Here is a 26,278-nt window from a genome sequence, read left to right as displayed (position 1 = left end):
TATTTTCGATATTCCTAATACCTCAAGAATATTTAATTAAACAACTCTATAATACTAAGATGCAGACAGCAGTCCAGCAGCGAGAGAGGTGCTATCCAGTCTTTTGCATTGAGTGTCACATGTACAGTATGATTATCTCCCAGTTCGTGAGAGGCTATATGTGTGTGCTCGATGGAAAGAGCTCCTAACTCTCAGAGAATGAGTCCGTTCTCTTGACGCTAGAGTAGCAGACTTGGAGGAGCTGTGGGAGACAGAGTGGTACATAGAGGAGGCCTACAGCAGCAACATTGTAGAGAAGCCCCACCTCCAGTCTGGAAGCCCCTGTGCTGCCTTGGAGGAGGGAGGTCTTCTAAAAGGAAAGCATCATCCTAGTACAGCTGGAAGTAATCCTGTAGCTAGGACCAGCCCACAAGAGGATACAATATCCTCTCACATTAAGGATATGTCTCCAGGAGCTTCTGCCCAGGAGGGAAGGGTTAGGATGGCTGTTGTAGTTCATGATTCGATTATTAGGCATGTAGATAGCTGGGTGACTGGTGGACATGAGGATAATCTGGTCACTTGCCTGCCTGATGCATAGGTGGCAGACCACAAGCGTCACCTAGATAGGATTTTAGATAGCGCTGGGAAGAAGCTGGCTGTCTTGTTACATGTGGGTACCAGTGACATAGGAAAGTATGAGATAAAGGTTCTGGAAGCCAAATTTAAGCTCTTAAGTAGAAAGCTCAAATCCAGAAACTCTAGGGTAGCATTTTCTGAAGTGCTCACCATTCCATGCATAGGGACCAAGAGACGGGCAGAGCTCTGTAGTATCAATGCATGCATGAGGCGATGGTGCAGGGAGTAGGGTTTTAAATTTATAAGGAACTGGGCAATATTCTGGGGAAGGTGGGGGGGGGGGGCTATTCCAGAATGATGGGCTCTATCTTAACCAGGGTAGGACCAGGCTGCTGGCATCAGCATTTAAAAAGGAGATAGAGCTGCTTTTAAACTGGAATATGGAGGAAGGCCGGCAGTCATTCAAAAGTGCATGATTTGGAACAAGGTATCTTTCAACGATGTCTCTCAAACAGGGAAGATAGGGTATCCCAATAGCAAGATTGCAATAGAGACCATGGTAGACCAGGTGTCTAAAGAAAAAACAGACAAAAAATTGTAAATTAACACTGCCAACTGCTGAGCAAGATGTAAATGGGAACAACAAGCATAGTTGAAATGTCTATATGCGAATGCCAGAAGCCTAAGAAATAAGATGGGAGACTTAGAATATATTGCACTAAATGAAAAATTAGATATAATAGGCATCTCTCAGACCTGATGGAAGGAGAATAACTAGTGGGACACTGTCATACCAGGGTTCAAATTATATCATAGTGATAGGGTGGATTGAATTGGTGGAGGGGTAGCATTGTATTTTAAGGAGGACCTTGAATCAAATAGTTTGAAAATTCTGCAGGAAAGAAAACACATCATGGAATCCCTATGGATTGAAATTCTATATGTAAAGGGGAAAAGGATAGTAATATGAGTTTACTACCTTCCACCTGGCCAGGATGAAAAGACAGATGTAGAAATGTTATCAGAAATTAGGAAGGCTAACAAACTGGGGAACACGATAATAATGGGTGATTTCAATTACCCCAATATTGACTGAGTAAATGTAATATCAGGGCATGCTAGGAAGGTAAAATTCCTTGACAAAATCAAGGACTGCTTATGGAGCAGCTGGTACAGGAGCCAACAAAAGGAGGAACAATTCTAGACTTAGGGGCCCTTTAATAAAGGCACACTGAAAAATGGCCTGTGGTAGTGTAGACATGTGTTTTGGGCGCGCGCAGAATCATTTTTCAGCACACCTGTAAAAAATGCCTTTTTAAAATTTTGCCGAAAATGGACATGTGGCAAAATGAAAAAAGCAGCATGTCCATTTTGGGTCTGAGACTTTACCACCAACCACTGACCACTGACCTAGTGGTAAGGTCTCACGCGATAACTGGGCGGTAATGGTCTACATGGGTAAAATGCCGATTACCACCTGATTACCACCCGCATACCAGAAAATAAAAATATTTTACTGCGCGTGTAGCGGACATTCGTCAAAAATGAAATTACCAAAATCGAAGCATGTTGGGCACGTGTAGGTGCCTACGTGGCACAGTAAAAGGGCCCCTTAGTTCTTAGTGGAGCACATGATCTGGTACAGGAGGCAATGGTGCTGGGGCTGCTTGATAAGAGTGATCATAATATGATCAGATTTGATGGAGTAAGTACATACAGGAAATCCAATTCATTAGCATTTAATTTTCAAATAGGAGATTATGATAAAATGAAAATGGTGAAAAAAAACTTAGAGGAGCAGCTGCAAAGGTCAAAAATGTACTTCAGACATGGATGATGTTCAAAAATACTATCCTGGAAGCCCAGGCAAAATATATTCTGTATATTATAAAGGAGGAAGGAAGACCAATTGATAGCCTTCATGGTTAAAATGTGAGGTGAAGGAAGCTATTAGGGCTAAAAGAAAATCCTTCAGAAAATGGAAGAAGGATCCGTCTGAAAAATAATAAGAAATAACATAAGGAATGGCAAGTCAAAAGCAAAACGCTGATAAGGAAGTCAAACAGGGACTATGAAAAAAAAGATTGCGTTGGAGGCAAAAACACATAGTAAATATGTTTTTAGGTATAATAAAAACAAGAAGCTGGCAAAAGAATCAGTTGAACCACTGGATGACTGAGGGGTAAAAGGGGAACCCAGGGAAGAGAAAGCCATAGCAGAGAGATTAAATTAATTTTTTGCTTCGGTCTTCACCGAGGAAAATTTGGGAGAAATACCGGTGCCAGTAATGGTATTTTATGAACTTGGAAGATGTAATGGCACAATTTGACAAACTGAAGGACCAGATGGTATTCATCCCAGAGTACTGATAGAATTAAAAAATGAACTAACAGAACTATTAGTAATACCTAATTTATCTTTAAAATTATTTATGGTTTCCGGAAGATTGGAGGGTGGCCAAGGTAACACCAATTTTTAAAAAAAGGTTCCAGAGGAGATCTGGGAAATTATAGACCGGTGAACATGATGTCGGTGGCAGACAAAATGGTAGAGACTATTCTAAAGAACAAAATTACACAGCATATTAAAAAAACATGGATTAATGAGACATAACCAACATGGATTTAGTGAAGGGAAATCTTGCCTCACCAATCTATTACATTTCTTTAAAGGGGTGAATAAACATGTGGATAAAGGTGACCGGTCGATATTGTGAATCTGTATTTTCAAAAGGCATTTGGCAAAGTACCTCATGAAAGTTTCCAGAGGAAATTGGAAAGTAATGGGATAGGAGGTAGTGTTTTATTGTGGATTAAAAACTGGTTAAAAGATAGAAAACAGAGAGTAAGGTTAAATGGTCAGTATTCTCAATGGAGAAGGGTAGATAGTAGGGTTCCCCAGGGGTCTGTGCTGGGACTGCTGCTTTTTAACATATTTATAAATGATCTAGAGATGGGAGTAACTAGTGAGGTAATTAAATTTGCTGACGACACAAAGTTATTCAAGAGGATTGTGAAAAATTACAAGAGGACAAGTCTTGCCACAGTAGTTCACGCCATGAGATCATTAAGATGGGATTACTATAATTCACTTTACATTGGGCATAATGCCTTTTATGATCAGCAAAAGATTAGTGCTGTTAGATGATTGTTGACCTCTAAACTCTTACATTTAGGGGCATAAAACATGGATGATAACAGGGACAAATTTTAGGGTGGAGAAAAGAAGTTAGGAACTTAGTGCTGATTCTAAGCACTAGACACATAAACGAGTATCATAAATCTAGGCAGATGAATGACAGGCCTTAATTTATGAGCATAACTTTTAAGCTTCTAAATTAAGATGAATTTTCAGCTGAAAAGTTATGCTTCTAAGTTTAGCTGAAAGTAGGGCACACATTTAGAAGGCAAGCTTTAGAGTATAAATTTAGAAGGTCAGCATTTTTTGGATATTGTGCCCTTAGCATGCAACCATCGTCTGTTTTTACCTGCTCCAAAGTCAGCCTACTTAGAATCCAAAATTATGGAATGATCTCCCCTCGAGTATATGAAGGGAGTTGTCTTACAAAAAATTCAAAATTCAACTTAAATACATCTCTGGCGTTTGACTGGTGTGATTAAGTGGCCTAGTTTTTCTCCTACTAAGCTGTTTTTAGCTGCATGTGGGTGTTATATAGCATGCATGAATCTTGGTTTGGCTGCTTCTTTCCTATCTGAAAGTGTTGTTCTTTTCTTTTTTTTCTTTCCTTTTTTTTACTGTTATTGTTTTAGAAGTGTGAACCAGCTACACCTACATTTTGTAAGATTAGGTGGTATAAAAAGTTTTAATTAAACATAATGCACAAATGCAAAGAGGTATTCACAGTTCCTACAATTACTTGCACATGTTATAGAATAGGGTCATTTTCACACAGAAGTGATATTTTGTCATGTGGATTTACACTTGCTATAGACATTGCATAAGTGTTGGCATGCAAATGCCAAATTATGCTAACATGCTATAAAGGAATCTAGGTAACTGGATCTTGTAATAGAATTTACACTTAAAACCTTTGGCACAGTTTACAGAATTGCCCCCATTATGGGGCAAATTCTTTAAATGGTGCCAAATGTAGGCACTGGGAAGTTCCACACCAATTCTATAAAGGTTGCTTATGGACATTAAAGTCACCTAAAAGAATGAAGCTGGGGAAAATCTAAAATGGAAATAAAAATCAGATCATATAAGTCTTTAAATAGAGGACAGGAAAGGGTCAATAGATCAGTAGAAAATCTAAAGGGGAAGGCCAGCAAGGATCTCAGATAGATCAGAAACATGCAATTTCTGGGTTTAGAGAGTGAGCTTATTAGAGTAAAGCACAGTCAGTCGATCTCCTCTTTTATACTCAAGCCAGTGATACTATGGATAAATGTCATGGCTGCCAGATTGGATGCAGTAGCAGCCATGGGCAGGAGCAGATCAGCATCATTCCTGCTCCTGCAATAGACCAAACTATTGTCCCAATGGACCCTCGCTAGACCACCAGGGAGATAGGCCCAAGCGTTGGGATTGGATGGTGGTGGAAGGTGTAGGAGGGAGATTGGATCGGGGGGTGGGGTGGGGTATGGAAGCACTTGGATTGCAGGGGGGGCGAGACAGAAAATATTTATTTTGTGTCATCTCTTGAGATAATACAATGGGAGGAACCTCCCCCCCCCCCCAAAAAAATGCCCCAAAACTGCAAGGGAAAATGACTTAAAACCAAAATTTTCTAGCTACCCATTTCTCCTAGACTTGGGGGACCTTTTACAAAACTGCATTAAAAAGTGGCCTTAGGGCTTCCCTGTGTAGGTCTTTCCTGTGCACTAAGGCCATGTGCTCTGAAAGAGCCTATCACAGGTAATTGTAGTATTACAGGGATTTGTAGTCTTATTATATATCCTATCATCTGCTTCCATGTAAATGGGGGGGGGGGGGGAACATAACAGATTCCTTGGTATTTTACAGGGGGGGGGGGGGTCAACATCCCAGAACATTGGGATAACAGGGTTGAGATCATACCTCTAACATGGACAAACCACTTTTTAATCAAATGTTCTTTAAGTGACAACCTGAAGTAATTGGCTTCTTCCAGAGTTTGGAAGAAACATCTGACTGCTGAAAACTTCCCAGGGACCTTACACTATCCCCATATGAATGAAAATATATTTACAGTATTACAGCAGATTGATATTTGAAATACACACTTAACTAAGGTCCTAGAGAAAACTGTACCACTATAAAAAGTTCTTATGCCCCACAAACATTCACCTTAGTTCTTGCCAGAACTTCGAACCCTTAAGCCCCAAGGACAGAAACTGGAAAGGAGATAGTGTAAAGGGAAAGGGGATGGGATTTGATATACTGCCTTTCTGTGGTTACAATCAAGGCAGTTTATATATTCTATACAGGTACTTATTTTGTGCCTGGGGCAATGGAGGGTTTAGAAACTTGCCCAGAGTCTCAAGGAGCTGCAGTAGGAATCAAACCCAGTTCCCCTGGTTCTCAGGCTGTTACATTATTTGGCTACTCCTCCACTCCAAATTCTCATTTGGATGGGGGCAGGCTAAACTGTAAGAAACATTTATCAAAGTACCACCAAACCTTAACAGCAGCCAAAAAAAAAAATAATAATTAACGGAACAGGTTGCCAAGTCAACCAAGCACCCATTCAGCATAGTAAAAGACCTACTGCAACTCCACAACAGAATCTGTCTGCCTTGTGTAAAATTAACTGCAATGACTTTGCTGCATACTTTGACCACAAAATTAAAAACCTTTGCCAGGAAGTACAGACAGTCCCATTCAGTTCCCTATCTGTTAACTAGGAGCACACAATCTTGCCCTCTCCTTACAAAGACATATGGGATTCAACTCAATTACAGAAGACATCTGTGACACAATCCTGAACGGCCTTTGAACAACCACCTGTTCCCTTGAGTCCTGCTCATCAAAGATAGTGGAGTAAGCAAGCAGGGGCCTCATTGAAAGGGTCACAAAAATTGTGAACTCTTTCTTTTCCAGTGAGCAATTACCAACAGCATCCCCTCTGATGAAGGGAAAGGGAATAAAGAAGAACAACCTTTACCAGGACAAACTTGAAAGTTATCTAACATCCCATTTCAAGGAAAACTTCTAGATCAAACAGTCTGCATTCAGCCCAGTGATTGGCTAGAAGAGAGAAACTGACTAGATCTGTGTCAATCTGGATCCAGACCCACTTATAGAATGGAGACAGTCCTCATATCCATGTTAGATGACCTTCACAGAAACTGAGATGAAGAATTTGCCTTAGTACTACTGGGTTTCTCAGCAGCTTTTGATACAATATCTTGCCAGCTGGACTGACAGAAACAGGTGTCAGTAGCACAGTGCTTGTCTGGTTAAGATCCTTTCTATCAGATAGACAGTACTCATTGCCACTTTGAGCACTTACCTGTGGGGTACCACAAGGATCCATACTGTTGTCTATTCTGTTTAATATTTACCTCAATCTATTAACTGAGCTGATTTGATTAGTGGATACTCAGTTCTACATCTACAGTTACTCATACCCATTGAACTAGACTTACCTATAGCCCTGAATAAACTGAGCGCATGTCTTACAGCAATTCAAGAATGGGCTAAAAACAACAAATTCAAGTAAAGCAGAGCTCCTGTGGATCCCTACAAGCAGCCACATACCCAACATAAGAGCCACAGACTTCCCTATAGATAACAGGTCAGGTACCTTGAGGTACAGCTGAACTCAGAACTTATGCAGATCCCCCAAATCCAAGCAACATTCAGAAGCTGCCTCTACTATTTGTGACAACTATGCTGCCTTTCACCATACATCGAGAAGACAAGTCTTGCCACAGTAGTTCACGCCATGATATCATTAAGATGGGATTAGTGTAATTCACTTTACATTGGTGTGACTACAAAGGGCTTGCACTAGTTCCAATTGATTCAGAGTGCTGCAGCATGCCTGATAGAAGGTTGTAGGTGACGTGATCACATCACACCATTTCTGTAAAAACTCCATTGGCTACCAGTACAATACAGGGATAAATTTTAAACTCTTTTTCTGGTCTTCCAGGCCCTTAAAGGAAATAGACAAGAGTACTTGAAGAACAGGATATCCCTCTATGCGCCTCCAAGGTTACTAAGATCCTTGCAAGGAGTACCCCCTAAGCACAATGTCACGGTCCTACCTGACATCCACTGGGAGATGTCAGGCTCAGCCAAGACGGGTGGCTGTTCGTTGATGGCAGGGAACCAGTGGGGCCGCATGGCATGCCTCTGATGTCTCTCCTGCTCAGCATGCCCATGCACGATGCAGGAACTAATATCTTAGTAGGGCATTTAATCACCCCGAGTCATACTCCTGTATCTTTGTGTCTACTTTGGCCTCCCTTGTTCCTGAGTCACCCTGATGTGCCTGGGTCACCCTGAGACATCCTGACACACCCTGAGCTGCCTACTTTCTGAGATGCTACCTGTTCCAAAGGCACTGCCTAGTTCTTGAGACCCTACCTGTTCCTGAGATGCTACCTGTTCCTAAGGCACTGCCCAGTTCCTAAGACACTACCTATTTCAGAGGTGCTGCCTAGTTCCTGAGATGCTGTCTATCCTTGAGGCTGTCCCTGTGTACCTTTGAGAGCAGCTCCGCTACCCAGCTGGAGATTCGTCTACCACAGCTTCAATCACTGCGGATCAAGGGCTCACCACCTTGATCATAACACACACCCTTTCCAAAGGAAATTGAATGATTTCACATCCCACAACAAGCCTTCTCTAGAGTAGCCCCCAGAACACACTCTGGAATGCACTCCCAGAAAGGCTTTGACTAACACAAGATTATTTCTACTTTAGGAAGCAGGTGAAAGCCTGGCTGTTCTCCCAAGCTTTTGATGGAAGAAGGAACTATTTTAATCCTTGTGCGTGTGACTAACTAGATAGTCACACCCACAAGGATTAAAATAGGCTGCACTTACTGCAGCAGGACTTGATTACAACACATACATCTTCTATGACGCCATATGCAATTTTTTTCTTTTATGAAGTCACTCATCACGTTCTTGTTACTCTGCTTTATTTGTCAATATATTGCACCTCCACTTACTCCTGTGCTGTCTATTAAGATATCTTAATGCGTGTTGGTTTGATATTGAAATAAACATATTATGTTATAGTGTGTACTGTTGTTTGAATGCTTTCTACTTCTTTAATTGTACATTGCCTGTGTCCAAGTTATTCTTGAAATACATCATCTTGGGTGAATTTCTTTAAAAGGCTACAAATAAATCCTAATAATTAAATAAATAACCCAATCTGATAATTCTAGTTTTGTTGCGGTATAGATACCCCTACACCCCTTCCCGTGCACTCCACTCCATGGATAAATCCTTCTTATCTGTTCCCTTCTCCACTACTGCCAACTCCAGACTTCGCACCTTCTGTCTCGCTGCACCCTACACCTGGAATAAACTTCCTGAGCCCCTACGTCTTGCCCCATCCTTGGCCACCTTTAAATCTAGACTGAAAGCCCACCTCTTTAACATTGCTTTTGACTCGTAACCACTTGTAACCACTCACCTCTACCTACCCTCCTCTCTTCCTTCCCGTTCACATTAATTGATTTGATTTGCTTACTTTATTTATCTTTTTTGTCTATTAGATTGTAAGCTCTTTGAGCAGGGACTGTCTTTCTTCTATGTTTGTGCAGCGCTGCGTATGCCTTGTAGCGCTATAGAAATGCTAAATAGTAGTAGTAGTAACTGAAAGGACATTGTATAACATGGGGTGCATTGCCCAGGCTGCAAAATTCAGTCCTGCCTGAGGGGAAGGCAGACCTGCAAGGACTATGTGGAAAGAGGGGAAAGATAGCCCTGGCTGTAATAATTTTAACCTCAGAGGGAATAAAAGATTCTGAATATATTCTAGAGGAGTTGTGTTTCAGTAGCGAGGTTAAAGAGGGATCCTGATGACAAGCTTAGATGCCTATATGCTTTCAAAATGTAGACACCAAGAACCAGAACCAGCCCCAGTAGCAAACAAATGCTCTTGTACAAATGTACTGCTGCTCCAAAGAACATGCAAATGTGGGTGTGTATTCTCTGCGTGTTCACGCATGTTTCATAAAATATATATGTACAGTGCGATTCCATTCCAGCTCCTCCCCTCCCCACAACTATGCCCTCAGAGAACGTCCGCACATGATCCAAATAAAAAATGTGTGCAGTTCTTTCAGTGCACATCTTTTATCCATGTATACCTGCCTAGGATTTCACAAGAACCATTTTTTGCTGACAAAATATGCTTTGCACGTGGAATTTGCTATATAAAATTATCCCTTTACATAAGAACATAAGTATTGCCATACTGGGAAAGACCAAAGGTCCATCAAACCTAGCATCCTGTTTCCAACAGTGGCCAATCCAGGTCACAAATACCTGGCAAGATCCCAAACACTGATGAAAATTGAGATGCACTGACCTACCTGTCTCTATTCCTACTTCTGTGGCCTGCCTAAAGTGATCAACCTTTAAAGAATTGCACTTAGTGTGTGCTTGACTTAGGCCTGCTGAAACCTTGTGTAAATGCTGGTGTGCAACCAATAACAGTTGGGCCTGTACATGACTAGGGTTACCATATGGCTCCAGAAAAAGGAGGACGGATTGAGCCAGCCGGGTTTTACTTCCATTGCAAAGCAATGGAAGTAAAACCCGGCTGGCTCAATTACTTCCATTGAAAGCAATGGAAGTAAAACCCGGCTGGCTCAATCCGTCCTCCTTTTTCTGGAGCCATATGGTAACCCTATACATGACCCTATTCTATAACAGTGATATCTTACAGGATAAATCAATTTGAATGAACTCTCTACATTTTTTTCAGTGGTATCAAAAGTGCCTTTAGAAATAAAATCAGAATTCCATTTCTCTGCTGTCCAGATCATCACTCTTGATTTTCAGAACTACAGTGCAGAATGTACTATATTTAGGAGTAGCATAACATGTCTAATAAGTTCAACATATTTTGATACAGGTTTGCAAGACTGTCACTTTATATGAGATGTTCAGGACAGCATTTAACAGACCAGTCCAAAAGTAGTCAAAATGCTACAGTCAAAGAATGCACAGTATATATCTTCTATTTAGTCCATTTACTTATCACCAAAAGCCACTGCTTACTGAAATGCTTTTTTCATTTAACGATAGAACAGGCTGGCACTAGACCATTACTTCCAGCTAAGCCTTTCAGTGAGAGAATAAAATGTACAATTTATTGTGCTATAGAATACATAGGAATATGCTTCAAACATGTGCTTACCTGTGTGGATTAAACCATTCAATAAAAATGTGACAATCATACATTCAACACGCTTTAATTTTAGAGCAGGAACCCCTAGAAGTATATTATTTATTTGTTTGTTTTTAATGGATCTTTTATACATCAAAATATATAAAATACACATACCCCCAGATTCTAAAAAAGGTCACCCAAATTTGGGTGCAGATCCCAGATCTGTACGCAAACGAACTAGTTAATGAGCTGTAAACAATTATTGCCATTAATTGGCACTAATTTAGATGTACATGTGGATTTGCCTATGCGCTATTCTATAATTGTCTCGCAATCAACTCAAAAGGGGGCATGGTCAAGGGATGAGCATGGGTGGGTCAGGAGCATTCCCAAAATTTAGGCGCACTGTTATAGAATAGGGTCATGTACAGGCCCAACTGCTATTGGTTGCGCACCAGCATTTACACAAGGTTTCAGCAGGCCTAAGTCAAGCACACACTAACAGGCTCATTTTCGAAAGAGATGGACGTCTAAAAAGTGACATAAATCGGTATTTGGACGTCCATCTCACAGAAACTTCCAAATCGGTAAAATCGAAACCGTATTTTGGACGTCTTTCTCAGACGTCCATCACAAGGACGTCCAAATCTCAAGGGGGTGTATCAGAGGCATGTTCAAGGCGGGGCTTGGGCGTTCCTAAGACTTGGACGTCTTTGAGCCATAAAAGAACAAAGTAAAAACGTCCAGCACTAAAACTTGGACGTTTTGAGCTAGACCTGTTTTTCTTATGAATAAGGCACAAAAAGGTGCCCCAAATGACCAGATGACCACTGGAGGGAATGAGGGATGACCTTACATTACTCCCACAGTGGTCACTAACCCCCTCCCACCCCCCAAAATTGTGTTGAAGAATATTACTTGCCAGCCTCAGATGTCATACTCAGGTCCATGACAGCAGCATGCAGGTCCCTGGAGTAATTTAGTGAACTTCAGACAGGTGGACCCAGGCCCATACCCCCACTACCTGTTACACTTGTGCAGGAAACTGTGAGCCCTCCAAAACCCACCAGAAACCCACTATACCCACATAAAGGTGCCCCCTTCACTTGTAAGGGCTATGGTAGTGGTATACAGTTGGGGGTAGTGGGTTTTGGGGGGCTCAGCACACAAGGCAACAGAGCTGTGTACCTGGGAGCATTTTATGAAGCCCACTGCAGTGCCCCCTAGGGTGCCCGGTTGCTGTCCTGGCATGTCAGGGGGACCAGTCTACTAAAATTCCTGGCTCCTCCCATATCCAAATGGCTTGAATTTGGACGCTTTAGACTTGGACATTTTTTTTTCTGAAAATGGTCAAAAATCAGACGTCCAAATTGCAAAACGTCCAAATCCAAGGACACCCGTGGTATTTTTGAACACAAAAGATGGCCGTCCATCTTTTTCGAAAATGACCTTCTTCTTGCTTCAGAATTTGGACGTCTTTGTAAAACGTCCAAATTCTGACTTAGACGTTTCTTTTGAAAATGCCCCTCTATGTGCTATTCTATAAAGGTTGGTCATTTTAGGCAGGCCACAGAAGTAGGAATACAGACATGCAGGTCAGTGCATCTCCTGTTATAAGTACATAAGTCATGCCACACTGGGAAAAGACTAAGGAGAAATGGGTGTTTATGAGTCAGATCAATGAGGCATAAATATCCATTTTAGAAAACTAAAATATAAAATATTGAGGGTTCAAAGCCAGCACATAGCTGATTATGTTGTACAATGGCACTCCAGTGGCGTGCTGTTCAATAGCAGTTGCTTACCAAATTCTAAACATGCTTGGTAGCAGGCATAACTCCCAATGTCAACCTTTTAGGACATAATAAGCATTTAGTTCCCTTCTGAAATGGGGAATACATGTGTGGGTTTGCCACTCCCTTGTCCCATCCAACACACTCCCAGGCCATGTCCCCTTGTTATTTGCAAACATTTGGGTTTGATACATCCATATTCGGCTTTGCAAAATGGGAACTTAGGCATTTATGCAACATACATTTTTAAGTGCCAGTTTATGCATGTATCAAATGCGGATAGGGCTTGTAAAATGAGGGCCATAATGTGTTCCATACAATAGGAAGCAGGCCATTGTAACCCCTTGTCTAAAGATTCCTAAGGTTGACACCTCTATTGCCTTACATTTTTGCTATTTCTAATCCCCCATTTGTTTCTAAAAATTACAGAGCAAGTTATAGTTTTCCAAATCACTTTCTTGACAAAACCAGTACTCTGCAATTAGACAAATAAACTTCCATTCCCACAATTCAACTAGTTATCTGTACTTACACTTCTAGATTTCACTAGATTAAAAGGGATCATTATTCAAAGCTGACTATCCACTGATATTCAGTGCATTTAACCAGGCACAGGGCCGAACAGCAGAACAAAACTCTACACACCACGATACAGCACAGGAAAAAGTGAGATGACCAAAAAAGACAAATGCATCAATGGTGCAGAAATAACTTTAATAGTGATCTTGCATCAGACTCAACATGGGCTGTGTTTCGGCTGTATGGCCTGCATCAGGAGTTCAGAAAATTACTGAACACTAAATAATCTCGTGCTCTGAATCATTGAAGAAGCAAGATACATAGAAAAACTGCGAACAAAGAGAACAGTCAATAAACTGTCTGTAAACCCTCCAATGTGCATCCGTATCTATATGCCACAGTAAACGTAATGGCATATGGATACTGATGTGAACCCCAGTGATTGAATCAGTGAATCTAGGGTGGCTAAGAAGACATTGAATACATTGGGACCAAGAACTGAACCCTGGGTGTGACAGACTATATGTTTGTATATTTATTAAGCTATGCATATGAATCAGATTCTTGCCTTTCTGCAGTCCTCTGTGATTAGCCCTTATGAACACCTGTGTTTTTCTCTCATTGCCTTTTGGAGCTTTGTAGTTACTGCTTGCTTCAGGGCATGTTGAGAGGAACAGAATTCCCCCTCCCTCCAATTGCTCTCTTGAGGAGAAAGAAAGATGGAAGCTGTTCCTAAGTCATAGATCCAGCCTGTTGAGAGAACTGAATCTTTCCATGCTAAGGCAGTAAACCACTGCTTGTTTTTTTTCTTCTCAGGGTAGCAATTCATAGTAAATTTTTATTTGTGTGGCTATGTGGTTACCTGTGCTGTACTGTGTTTCAGTATTTCAAGCACCAGTCACTGACAGTTCTCCCTTCTGGAGAGGGGCTGATCAGAGACTCAGACTCGATCTGTATGTACAGAATCGTAATCCATCTCAGCATAACTGTGAGTTGTTTATCTTGTCATCATTTGTATTAAATAAAGAATGGGATCAAGGATGAGAATCCGTTCTTGGTTACAAGCAGCTCTAGGTTTAAGCCTCTGGATATAGCAGGGCCAAAGTTAACACCTTGTAGAGACCAGAAGATGCAAGGTTTGAATTGTAACTTAGGTAGAGTTTATTTTTCCCTTTCTCTTTTTTTCAATGTTTTTGTTCATGGTGTTGTCTGTTCTGCCCCTTCCAATTTTTATTAACAATTAAAAATTCACTTAGATTCCTGTGACATATATGGTATATCAAATAAATAAGAAATATGAATACAAATATTATCCAGAAATTATAGATTGTCATTAATCTGAGTTACAAATCATGGAGGTTACAATTTTTATACGTTTTGTTTATTTTGTTAATGGAAAATATTATGGAACTAGTGAATTGGATAAGATGTGCAGAAAGCTTATAAGCCCATTAGCTTTTTTTCTTTCAGTATAGTGTTTCCTTTGAAATTTCAGGATAGTGGAGAGACCTGTGGTTTCAAAAGTGCCTTTACACTTTGCATGAAATATCTGCATATATAAACCCTTAGAAAATAGGAGCCCCAAAGCTGTCTTTTTAACAGGCTCCTTTACCCTAGCCCATTTCTATTTTTAGAAGTGGCAGACATATACCTGCACATAGTATTCTTGGCAATTGAAGAAGACTCATAGTTCATTGTTAGCTGGTTCATAGGAGTTACTTTGGACAGTTCATGAATGAAATAAGTCTCTATAGTATGTGTGGATAGTTTGTATGTAATTCTAATGGGACTCCAGTGAGGCTTCTTTGTTTGCCCCTGATGTAGTCTTAGGGCAAAACATGGTCATGTTGGACTTTAGTATATATTTATCATGTTATTATATTTGCATTTCTAAATAAACTTCTTGGTTTTTATCTTACTTTTGTTGTTTTTTTTAATTTCCTACATTGTTGCTATATTCTGTGGTTGAAAGAATTTACTCTGTCTTCTCTTGTCCCTTGACAAGTAGAGAGACAGAACTCACCCTAGAGGATAAAGAACATTTATGTCCTTTTCTTTTGCCCACTGAGCAACCCACAAGTCCAAAACCCCTAACAGAAATTGCCTCCAATTTCTATCTATCTATCTAAAAAATAAAAACTTGAATCAGTAACATCCAGACAGTGAAATACTATTCTCACAAATTTCTAGACTCCCAAAACCCCTTCAGCATTACTGAAGGGGCTATTAGAGGCATGCATTTTAGCAACACAGTGGAAGCTTTGTGTGACTCCTGTAACTTCTCAGAAATGGTCTAGACCTAAATGATGATGCCAGTAGAGGTGGTGATATTATTCATTTGTTGCATTTATACCCCGCTCTTTCCCGCTCAGTAGCAGGCTCAGTGCGGCTTACGTAGTATGGAATTACATAGTATCACAGAAAGAACACAGCTGTAGCATTAGTAGAGGTATGATGTGGTTGTTAGGAAATAGGTTGAGATAGGTGAAATAGGCAGGGGATGTAGGGGTAGGAGAGGTAGGAGTGGTGTAGAGTGGGTTCATAGGTTAAGTCTGGTCATTTGGGTAGGCTTGTTTGAAGAGGTAAGTTTTTAGCAAATTCCGGAAGGGTAGATGGTCGCTAACTGTTCGAATGGGTCTTGGTAAGGCATTCCAGAGTTGGCTGCCTATAACGGCTTTCACATGCTGCATATCTAGCTCCCTATATTGCCTCAGCAGAATAGGTATATCATCGGGTCAGACTTTTCCAAGCATACACACTACTCGAAGGCACTGTAGTCTCAGGACTAGAGCACTTAAAGGGAAAGTGAGTTTCACAGTTGGGAGACTGTAAGAGGCACTATTTTTTAAGCAAGAGTCTCTTTGGCACAAATAAACAAATGCTAATGTGAGAACTAGGAAGATAACCAGAGAGAGACACTGGTGCTCTGATTTAAGGGAGCCCTTGGTTAATGACATGAGTAGTCCACTGTCCAACGATGTAACCAGTCTGGCTACTCAGCAGCTCTCAGGGTGGGTTATGTAATTAATATTAAGTCTGCATCTCCAACACTCCTTCTCTCCCTCAGCTCTCACAAATTGTGTTTACCCAGTACATACCCAGCAGTATCTCAGGCAGTTTTAAACTCAGTCTCTATCATTCTATCTTCACCTTCTCCTCCAAGCTGGGAGTGTCCCCACCCAGTTTGTTATTCATCCACTCACATTTTCCAGAGGCCTTCAGTAGGTGCCATATCTAAACCAGCTGTTTTAGGTGGAAAGAATGTGCCTAAATGCCACTATTCTAATCATTTACATGCATGTGTTCATATACACGTATATGACCATGATCCAGCCACACAGTATTCTATAAGTATATGCCAAGATGGGATGGAGCAGACTGTGCTGGTGGATTTCACATGGGTGGAGTTTGCATACAATGTGGGCCAGGTGCACACTTATACACATAGGGCTACCTAAAAAATCTGTGTGGTAAATAATTCCACCTAAGGGTATTCTATAAGTGGTGCCTAGATTTAGGCACGGTATATAGAATATGCTTAGTTGATATCCCAGTGCCTAAAACGACATACCTCCATGTATAACAATGAAAACGTGGCGTAAATCTTCACATAGATTTGCACACACTGGACCATTTAACTATGTGCTTAAAATTTTCCATTTCCATTCCATGCCCATAGCCATGTCCCTTTTCAACTGCACACATTAGAATTTAGGCGCAGTTTTTTGTTGTTGTTACATTTGTATACCCTGTGCTTTCCCACTCATGGCAGGCTCAATGTGGCTTACATGGGGCAATAGAGGTTTAAGTGCCTGTGTCTGAACTGGGAATTGAACTCAGTTCCTCAGTTCCCCAGAACCAAAGTCCACCACCCTAACCACTAGGCCACTCCTCCACTCATTACAGAATATTTTTAGTGAGTTGCACGTGTAAATTCTAATGATTACCAATTTGTGCTTATTATGGCTTGTTAAAAGCTGTTATCAATGCTAATTAGCTTGTTAAGCCAATTAAGTTACACGTGTTGTTCCCATTTCAGAAGAGAACTAAATGCATATTATGTCTTAAAAGATTGACATGACTGGATTTCGGCACAGATCTCTAGGCACGCTATATAGAATCTGAGGGATTGATTATACAAACTTATCATCTATATGTTCTTTTGCAAACTAGGCATAAACATTTACACCAGTTCTATGGCTGATGTAAATGCCTGTACCTACAATGTAGGTGCCTATAAGATGACTTAAGCTAGTATTCTATAAAGAAATCTAGGTGTCTCCTTTTCTTTATAGAATGTACTTCAAATTGGTGCTCTTCTAACACCTAAACCTTGGCATATCCTTATGGAATTACCCTCGTGGTGGCTAGACTATTTGTGAGAAACTCACGCTATTCTTGTGCTGAAGTTCAGGTACTTTTGCAGATAACACTAAGAGTCATGAGATTCTGGAAGAAATCAAAGCAGCTGTTCCAGAGCTGGTGCCAGCAACAAGCCTCTGGAGAAGATACGGGGAAGGAGAGCGTTTATGCTAGAAGAGAATCAAGACAGCCAAATTTAGGATCACAGGGAGTTTTCATAGGCTCTCTAGCCTTTGCTTCCAGCTGCTTGAAAGTAGGTAGAGAAAAAGACATAATCCTCTAGCAAGGATCCTAAAACAGATATATCCATCTGATTTTCATATACATTAAGTTATGTCCTGCATATATCCATCCAAAGTGGTTTTTAAAAAAATGGAACAGCACAGTAGGCAAATCATTATGCAGTTTCAGTGGGCTTTAGATGACATTAATAATGTATTTTAAAAACTAATTACCAAATCATTCAAATTTCTATGATTGTTTAATTCCCATCTCAGACAACAATAGTGACTTTGGGAATGGACATTATCTGATAATTATATTTCCTTTGTTATGATCGGCCACAATGCTATCGTCTTCCCTCATCTAACAAATCAGAACTAATGTTTTTCTCACAATTATGCCAGCTGCTCCAGGCACTATTAATTACTTACTATCATGGAAATATTAAGATTGCTAGGGGTCTGGTCATTAATAGCTCATTTTAACAGATTGGTGCAATCAGTGCTTCTGACTGCTGTTTACTCTGGAGATTAATGAAGCATTTTTTTTTTCAGGGAAAGGCGAGCATGGCAAACCATACCCTCTCTCAGATGAAGACCATGATGATACTGCCTATAGGGAGAATGGCTTCAACATCTTTGTGAGCAATAACATAGCTCTAGATCGGTCACTGCCAGATATTCGACATCCTAAGTAAGTTCAAGAAGCTTGATTGGTATTGTTCTTCTCATGTTTGCATATATCTCTAGGTTGAAGAGTGGCCTAATGGTTAGTGCAGTGGGCTGTGGAATTGGGGAACTGGGTTCAATTCCTTCTGCTGCTTAAAGGTCAGCAGTGGGTTGAGATCCTGGGGAACTGGGTTCAATTCCTTCTGCAACTCTGTGTGACCCAAGGCAAGTCACCAAGGGGCAGCAGTAAGCCCACTGTGGGCTTGCTGTACAGCAATCCAGAACTACTACCGGACCAATGTGGGTGCTGGCAGGTAGTTCCAACCCAGCACACGGCATTTCTGGCACTAGCAGAAATATTTGAAAATATTTATGCAGGAGGTTACCCGGCGGGTTAGCATGGAATCCCTCACCGCTAGTGCTCTCCTTCCAAAATGGCTGCACAGCAAGTGAGAACTTACCACATGGTTATTTCATTTTTGGCCATTTTTATCTACTGCAGCAAAAGCGCCCTTAACATGTGGCAAAAATGGCCACTGCCGCTAGCACAGGTCCCCTTTTACCACAGCTTAGTAAAAGGGCCCCTGAGCCCTCCATTGTCCCAGGTACAATATACTACTTAGATTGTGAGCCCATTAGGGACAGTATAAGTACCTGTACAACTGTATGTAAACCACCTCAATGCAAGCTCAAAAAAAGGCAATATATCAAATGAATATATCAAATTGAGAGCCACAGTGTCAACAACACAGACCTTTTTGCCCATTTTATGAGGCTGGTACCTTTTAGCCCGTTGAAGGAGATATCTGTGGCATATATGAGAGCTCTCTTTGATTCTTTTTGTGGTTCCATATGTCAGCAACCACCACTGATATATGTTATAAGGCTGGTACTGTTTAACCCCTTCTAGGAGATTCTTTTGGGGGTTATGTTTATGGGCTGTAGCTAAGTCTCCTGGTATGATATACAGGAAAGACTTGTGTCTTATTTATTTTACTTATCTCTCACATATGTAGCCTGCCCATTACTTAGGAGAATTACAATAAAACACACATTACTAAAACAAACAACAATACAATCTGCCCCATTTTCTACAATTTGAAATTTTTGTATCGAGATTTTAAGATGAAAATGCTTGAAAAAAAAAGCAAATATGTTTTCAGCTGTTTCTTGAAAACAGTTAGAGGTGTGTTGGTCTTTCCTTTTGTGGCATCTGTCCCACTGAATAGCAACAAAGAGAAATGTTTGAGAGCCCTTTTACTGAGGTGCACCCAAAATGGGCTGCAGTAGTGTAGGTGCGTGTTTTGGGCGTGCACAGATCCGTTTTTCAGCATGCCTATAAAAAAGGGGCGAAAATGGATGTGCGGCAAAATAAAAATTGGCGCGTGTCCATTTTGGCTCTGAGACCTTACCACCAGCCATTGACTTAGGGTAAGGTCTCATGCTATAGCCGTGCAGTAATCATCTTTCTGTGCAGAATGACGATTACCACCCAGTTGCTGCCATGTGCCAGAAAGTAAAAATTATTTTCCAGCGCATGTAGCGGACGCACATCAAAAATGAAATAACCGCAAGGGCCACATGGTAGCCGAGTGGTAACTCCAAATTGATGCATGTAGCGGACGCACATCAAAAATGAAATTACCGCAAGGGCCACATGGTAGCCGAGTGGTAACTCCAAATTGATGCATGTTGGGCACACGTAGGCTCCTACATGGCTTAGTAAAAGGGCCCCTTGATGCCTTCTAAGGTAAGATATCTTTTAGTAATTTTTTTGACAACAACTTTGCATTATGACCACTAGGGAGGGGGAATTTATTCTTGAGCAGCATTATGTACTGACTAAAATAGGAGTACATGAGTGAATGTGAGGGGTGAAACAGGATGAGTGTATGAGGAAAGGTTTAGAAAACCTATAAATAGTTATTGCTTATATAAAAAATAATTGTGTGTTGTAGAGATAAGTGCTGTAACAGAAGCCTCTAGGGAGCTCGTATGTGGCAGTTTTAGAACACTGAGAAGCAGAACACTGAGGTAGCTGTAAAAGATGTGTTGGAGGCATTTGGAGACTGGATGGCATGCTGTGAGAACCTGGATGAAAGGTTTGTTGATAAAAGAGGGACATTCAGGGAAAATTCAATGCTATATGTGTTGTGAATGCAATAATTTGATAGAACAAGGCTGAAAGAGCTGGGTGATATGAAAGAATAGCTGGTGGAAGCAATTTTGAAACCTTTATTTAGTAAAATATAAAAGACTAATTTAGACTTTACAAAAAGGGCTAATTTAAGGTTAATTATAGATTTTTTTTAACTTTAATTTTTATTAAGTTTACAAAATATAAATCAAGAACATACCTTGAAATAGGAAAGGAACGGAATTTACAGAAATAAGTATCTATAAATCTAATAGCGTACTATTCCTAAACATAGTAACATATAGTAATATAGAAAATGATGGCAGATAAAGACCTGAATGGTCCATCCAGTCTGCCCAACAAGATAAACTCATTTTACATGGTATGTGATACTTTATACGTATACCCGAGTTTGATTTGTCCTTGCCATTCTCAAGGGCACAGACCATAGAAGTCTGTCCAGCACTGTTCTTGTACTAAAAGTTCTGAAGGTAACATCGAAGCCCCTTAAAATTTACACTCCAGCCCATCCCTATCTATTCAATTACAATCAGGGTGTAGACCGTAGAAGTCTGCTCATCACTGGTTTTGCTTTCCAATTACCGGCGTTGCCACCCAATCTCTGCTAATATTCATTAGATCCATTCCTTCTAAACAGGATTCCTTTGTGTTTATCCCACGCATGTTTGAATTCCATTACTGTTTTCATCTCCACCACCTCCCATGGGAGGGCATTCCAAGTATCTACCACCCTTTCTGTGAAAACATACTTCCTGACATTACTCCTGAGTCTTCCCCCCTTCAACTTCAATTCATGTTTTCTAGTTCTACAACTACTACTCATAGGCGCCCAGTATAAGAGGCTTGGGGAGGCTATGCCTCCCCAGCCACAGCAGGATGGATCAGCTGTTTCTATAGAAATGCTAAATAGTATTAGTAGTAGTTCTCCTGCCAGTCCTGCTGCTCTGGGGTGGGGGGGAGGGGGTTAAATAGCAGCAGCTTCAGTGAAAGCTGTCTCTAGCCTTGTGTATAACCAGTTGTAATTTGATTATCTTACTGCTGGGAGAGCAGAGCAGGGGGGTTGGCTGGAGGTGTCCTGGGTTGCTAGGGAGATATTTAACTAGGATCATGAATTTCTGCACATGAGCAGTTCACACCAAAGAGACTTGCACTGACCCCTGAAATTTTAAAAGTGCTAAAAATAAGTTTTAAAAGTATTTGCATTAAATATAATTGCAGAATTTAGGTGCTAGGAAGTGGGATTGGTATGCTATGTACTCAAATTTGCTAAAGCCATATGCAAATTAGTCCGTTTTTGGGAGGTTCTCATTTGCATATTTATGGGTAAACATTGTTGGAAATGTTTACAGCCTTAATGTCAGGGCATGGCTCTGATCAAAAATGTGAACTTTGATCCAAAAACGAAGGCTTTAGCTAGTGTTTTTGACTAAAAATTCCCATTAGAGTGTCTGTATGTTAATCTGCATTCAAATAGAGCTCACTGATTGGATGAGCAGCTCCTGTTAGAAAATCTGCCCGGGAACAGAGAGGAGAGGAGAGAAAGAATCAATGGGTGGGTGGGTTTGGATGGCTGGAGGAGGAGCAGGGGAGAGGAGAGAATCAATGGGTGGGTATGGATGGCTGGAGGGGGAGCAGGGGAGCGAGGACAAGAAATGAAGAAGAAAGGTAGAAAGTAAAGAAATAAATGGAAAGGAAGCCCTGGAAACGGAGTTAAGAGGACAGATAGCAGCGGAATCGGATACTGGGCCAGCATGATCAGAAAAACAAAGTCACCAGACAACAAAGGTAGAAAAGATCATTTTATTTTCATTATAGTGTTTGGAATATGTCCTCTTTGAGAATCAGGTGCTCAACATTAAATGTTTATATTTATTTACTTATGTATGGCATTTTATCCCACATTAAACATGAATTAGGATGTTTTGTGGCTCTACATGAGAATTGTGATATTATAATCCTTGTTTCATATTGTTGACAGTCTGCATTTTCCGTATGGGTGGTATATTGGTGTATAAGGTTCTGCCCAGTGTAAATTTATGGTACAGTAAGGTTCTGAGTGTGTTTTTGCACAAAGTTGTGCATAGTGTTTTGTAGTTGAGCGATTGTGGTTAGTATATGCTTTGAGAAACCACTTTATTCTTCGACATATGATACATATCTAATATCTAAATTTAATAAAATGTATTGTGACTTTTATTTTTATTTATTTATTTTGTATGTGTGTTATCAGACAATTATGGATTTAAGCTCCACCCCTAACCCTGCCCCCTTTAGCCTCCCCAAACTGTTGGGCCACCGACCGCCTAGGCTACTACTTATCATTTCTATAGCGCTACAAGGCATACACAGCACTGTACACCATACAAAAAAAGACAGTCCCTGCTCAAAGAGCTTACAATCTAGATAAGACAGGTAAACAGACAGAACAATAAGGGTAAGGGAATAAAGAGGTGAGGATAAAAGGACAGGGCAAGTGAGTAGTGGTTAGGAGTCAAAAGCAGTGGTAAAGACCTGGGCTTTAAGTTTGAACTTGAAAACGGCCAAAGGCGGGGCTAGACGTACAGGCTCGGGTAGTCTATTCCAGGCAAGTGGTGCAGCAAGATAAAAGGAACGGAGTCTGGAATTAGCAGTAGAGGAGAAGGGGACAGATAAGAGAGATTTATCCACAGAACGGAGTACCCGAGAGGGGGCGCATGGAGAGACAAGAGTGGAGAGGTACTGGGGAGCGGCACAGTGAATGCACTTATAGGTCAATAAGAGAAGTTTGAATTGAATGTGGAAATGGATAGGGAGCCAGTGAAGTGACTTAAGGAGAGGGCTAATGTTAGCATAGCGACTTTGGTGGAAAATGAGTCGCGCAGCAGAGTTTTGGACTGATTGAAGAGGAGAGAGATGACTAAGAGGGAGGCTGGTGAGAAGCAGGTTACAATAATCAAGACAAGAGGTGATAAGAGTGTGGATAAGGGTTCTGGTAGAGTGCTCAGAGATGAAGGGATGGATTCTGCTGATGTTATAGAGACAGAAACGGTTCTACCACCTTCCCATCTCCAGAAAAGGTTTGTTTGCGGATTAATACCTTTCAAATATTTGAACATCTGTATCATGTCACCCCTGTTTCTCCTTTCCTCCAGGATATACATGTTCATGTCGGCAAGTCTCTCCTTGTACGGTTTGCAATGCAAATCCCATACCATTTTTGTACCTTTTCTTTGCATCAATTCCAGTCTTTTTACATCTTTAGCAAGGTATGTCCTCCAAAACTGAACACAGTGCTCCAAGTGGGGCCTCAAGAATGACTTGTAGAAGGACATCAACATCTCCTTTCTTCTGCTAAAGTTCACAATTATTAGAGAAGGACAAGAGATCAAACCATATAGTAGAAATAAGCTTAAAATTAAGAAGCAATAATATCCTAGAGTGCAGATAAATAATCAATTAACTAGAGAAAGAAGTTTAGATCTAAACACCCTGACCCTCTGAGGAAGAAGAAGAAGAAGGAACAGCAACAACTTGTCCCTGGTCCACTGTTTTGTTACTGAGAAACATCACTAATTGAGAAGGATTTAAAAATATATAATTCTCAGGCTTATATTTAACTAAACACTTGCAAGGAAACTTCAACAGGAAAAGAGCCCCCATGGCCAAAACCCTAAGTCTCAAGTAGGAATTGCTTATGATGTATCTGAGTAATTTTGGCCACATCTGGAAACATTTGAACTTTCAGAGTGGAAAACGTAGTGTCGCTATGTCAAAAATAAAGCCTCAAAAGCCAGTCTCTAAAAAAAAAATAAATAATCCGGTGCCATGGTAGCAGCCAGCATGGCTGGAATTACAGGATCCTTTTTGGATGATTCAAGAAAAGCCGTTAGATTTGGACTATCCTCTGCAATCGGTGACAAATGATTCATCTCTCCTTCTACTACATTTTTCTTAAATGGAGGAAGATAGAATACCCTAGAGGCAGGGGGCATTGAATCTTTGGGAACACAAAGAGTCTCAGTTAAATATTTTAAAACATTTCCTGAGCAGAAACCCCCGGTTTCCTGGGGAAATTTCTTAATCGAAGATTCCTCCTGCATACTTGGTTCTCCATGCGCTAATTTTTAGTGCGTGCTAAAAGCGCTGGCACACCTTAGTAAAAAGGTGGTTATTCGAGCATAGTTTTTGAATCTTGAGCACTTTGGTGACAGTGCTACTCTCTCTCTCTCTCTCTCTCTCTCTCTCTCTCGGCTGTTTATCCCTCGGAAATGTATTTTCATTTTTGAACTCTTTTTTTCATTGTTATTGTTTGATATCAATAGTTTCTAATAAACCAACTTTTTTGTTAATTTATAGATTGTTCACTGCCCTGTTCTGCTTGTCAGTAAGGACAGTATACTAGAAAGTCTTAATAAACTGTAAACTATAAACTGAGAAAGGCCAGATTTTAGGCAGGTCTGATCAATTACCTTTTGTTTTAATTAGTAAGCTTCACAAAACAAAGAAGAAAACAAGAACACAGAGAGTAAGGACATACACATAAGGATAAGGAGATGGTTTCTCTTCTTGATTTATTTGAGTTAGATCGTGGGTAATGGTACCTGCTTCTGATTCTTGAATCCAGAAGCATCAAGGGGTACTTTTACTAAGCTACCATTAAAGGGGGCCTGCGATTGCATCAATGCATGTTTTTGACATGTGTTAAGGCTTCCTTTTTCCATAGTGATTAAAAGGTTGTCCATTTTTGGGAAAATTAATGGCTGTGTGGTAAGTGAACCACTTACCACACGGCTGTTTTGGTGGGGAGCCCTTACCACCACCCATTGAGCTAGCAATAAGTACTCCTGTGCTAACCCGCCAGTTAAGTTTTGACACTACAAAAATAGGACATATTTTTGTAGCGCCGAAAATGGCACACTCTAAGGGTGGGAACTACCACAGGGCTCGTGCAGTAGTCTGATGGTAGTTCCGGATTGGCGTGTAGTAAGCCCATGGTGTCCTTACCATTGCTTAGAAAAAGGGCTCCAAAGAGAGCATAGAGACAACTTCATCTGGAGTGAGAACCTGCTAACTATCAACACTGGTGCCCACTGCAAGAAAGCAGTGATGCCGGTGAAGACACATTCATAAAATAACCACACACACACACATCACAAATACAGACACAATTACTTGAAAGTCAGTCCTGGATCCAGTAGATTCATTCATAACCTATAATGAGAGAAATGGGAAACAAATTTACCCTCCAAAGTGAATGGGCTGTGTCGGCATTAGTGCACCGGCAGCTGCTAGCATGGCTGAGTAAACAGAGGAGTTAAAGAAAAATAACTAAGTTCTAAGATATACAAAAATTACAGAAAAGTGAAAGATACTAACTGATTGATACATAACTGATATTGAAGTTGAAGTGGAAGTCATTTCTGTGACATTTTGTCTGTAAAAGTTGAGTATAAATGGTATATGGCTGACACACAGTCTTCAGAGTTATAAGTGTCTTTAAGAGACTGAATTCTTTAAAAAAAAAACACACACATAAATATTCTAGTGAATTTTCAGAGGCCAACTTATGAGCATAACTTTCAAAGTTAGGAGCATAGATCCTTTGAATATCGAGCCCTTTCTCTTTATCTTCTGAAGAGGATTTGATCAGATAATCACTTTTTTCTACCAGGTAAGACTTAAGCATGAAAAGTGGAGAAAAAAAGCCTTTCAGA

General features: G+C 40.6%; 1 protein-coding gene across 1 annotated transcript in view; it reads left to right on the top strand.

Annotated features, from left to right (window-relative positions):
* Positions 1-26,278, top strand: part of GALNTL6 (polypeptide N-acetylgalactosaminyltransferase like 6) — a 1,035,585-nt gene that overhangs the window by 60,358 nt on the left and 948,949 nt on the right. The window contains exon 3 of the mRNA XM_030192221.1: positions 18,314-18,452. Coding sequence (XP_030048081.1) covers positions 18,314-18,452 — 139 coding nt within the window. The remainder of the gene's footprint in view (positions 1-18,313; positions 18,453-26,278) is intronic.

Source organism: Microcaecilia unicolor, chromosome 2 (genome assembly GCF_901765095.1).
Source record: "Microcaecilia unicolor chromosome 2, aMicUni1.1, whole genome shotgun sequence".
Lineage (NCBI taxonomy): Eukaryota > Metazoa > Chordata > Amphibia > Gymnophiona > Siphonopidae > Microcaecilia > Microcaecilia unicolor.
This window is presented reverse-complemented; position numbering and strand designations above follow the sequence as displayed.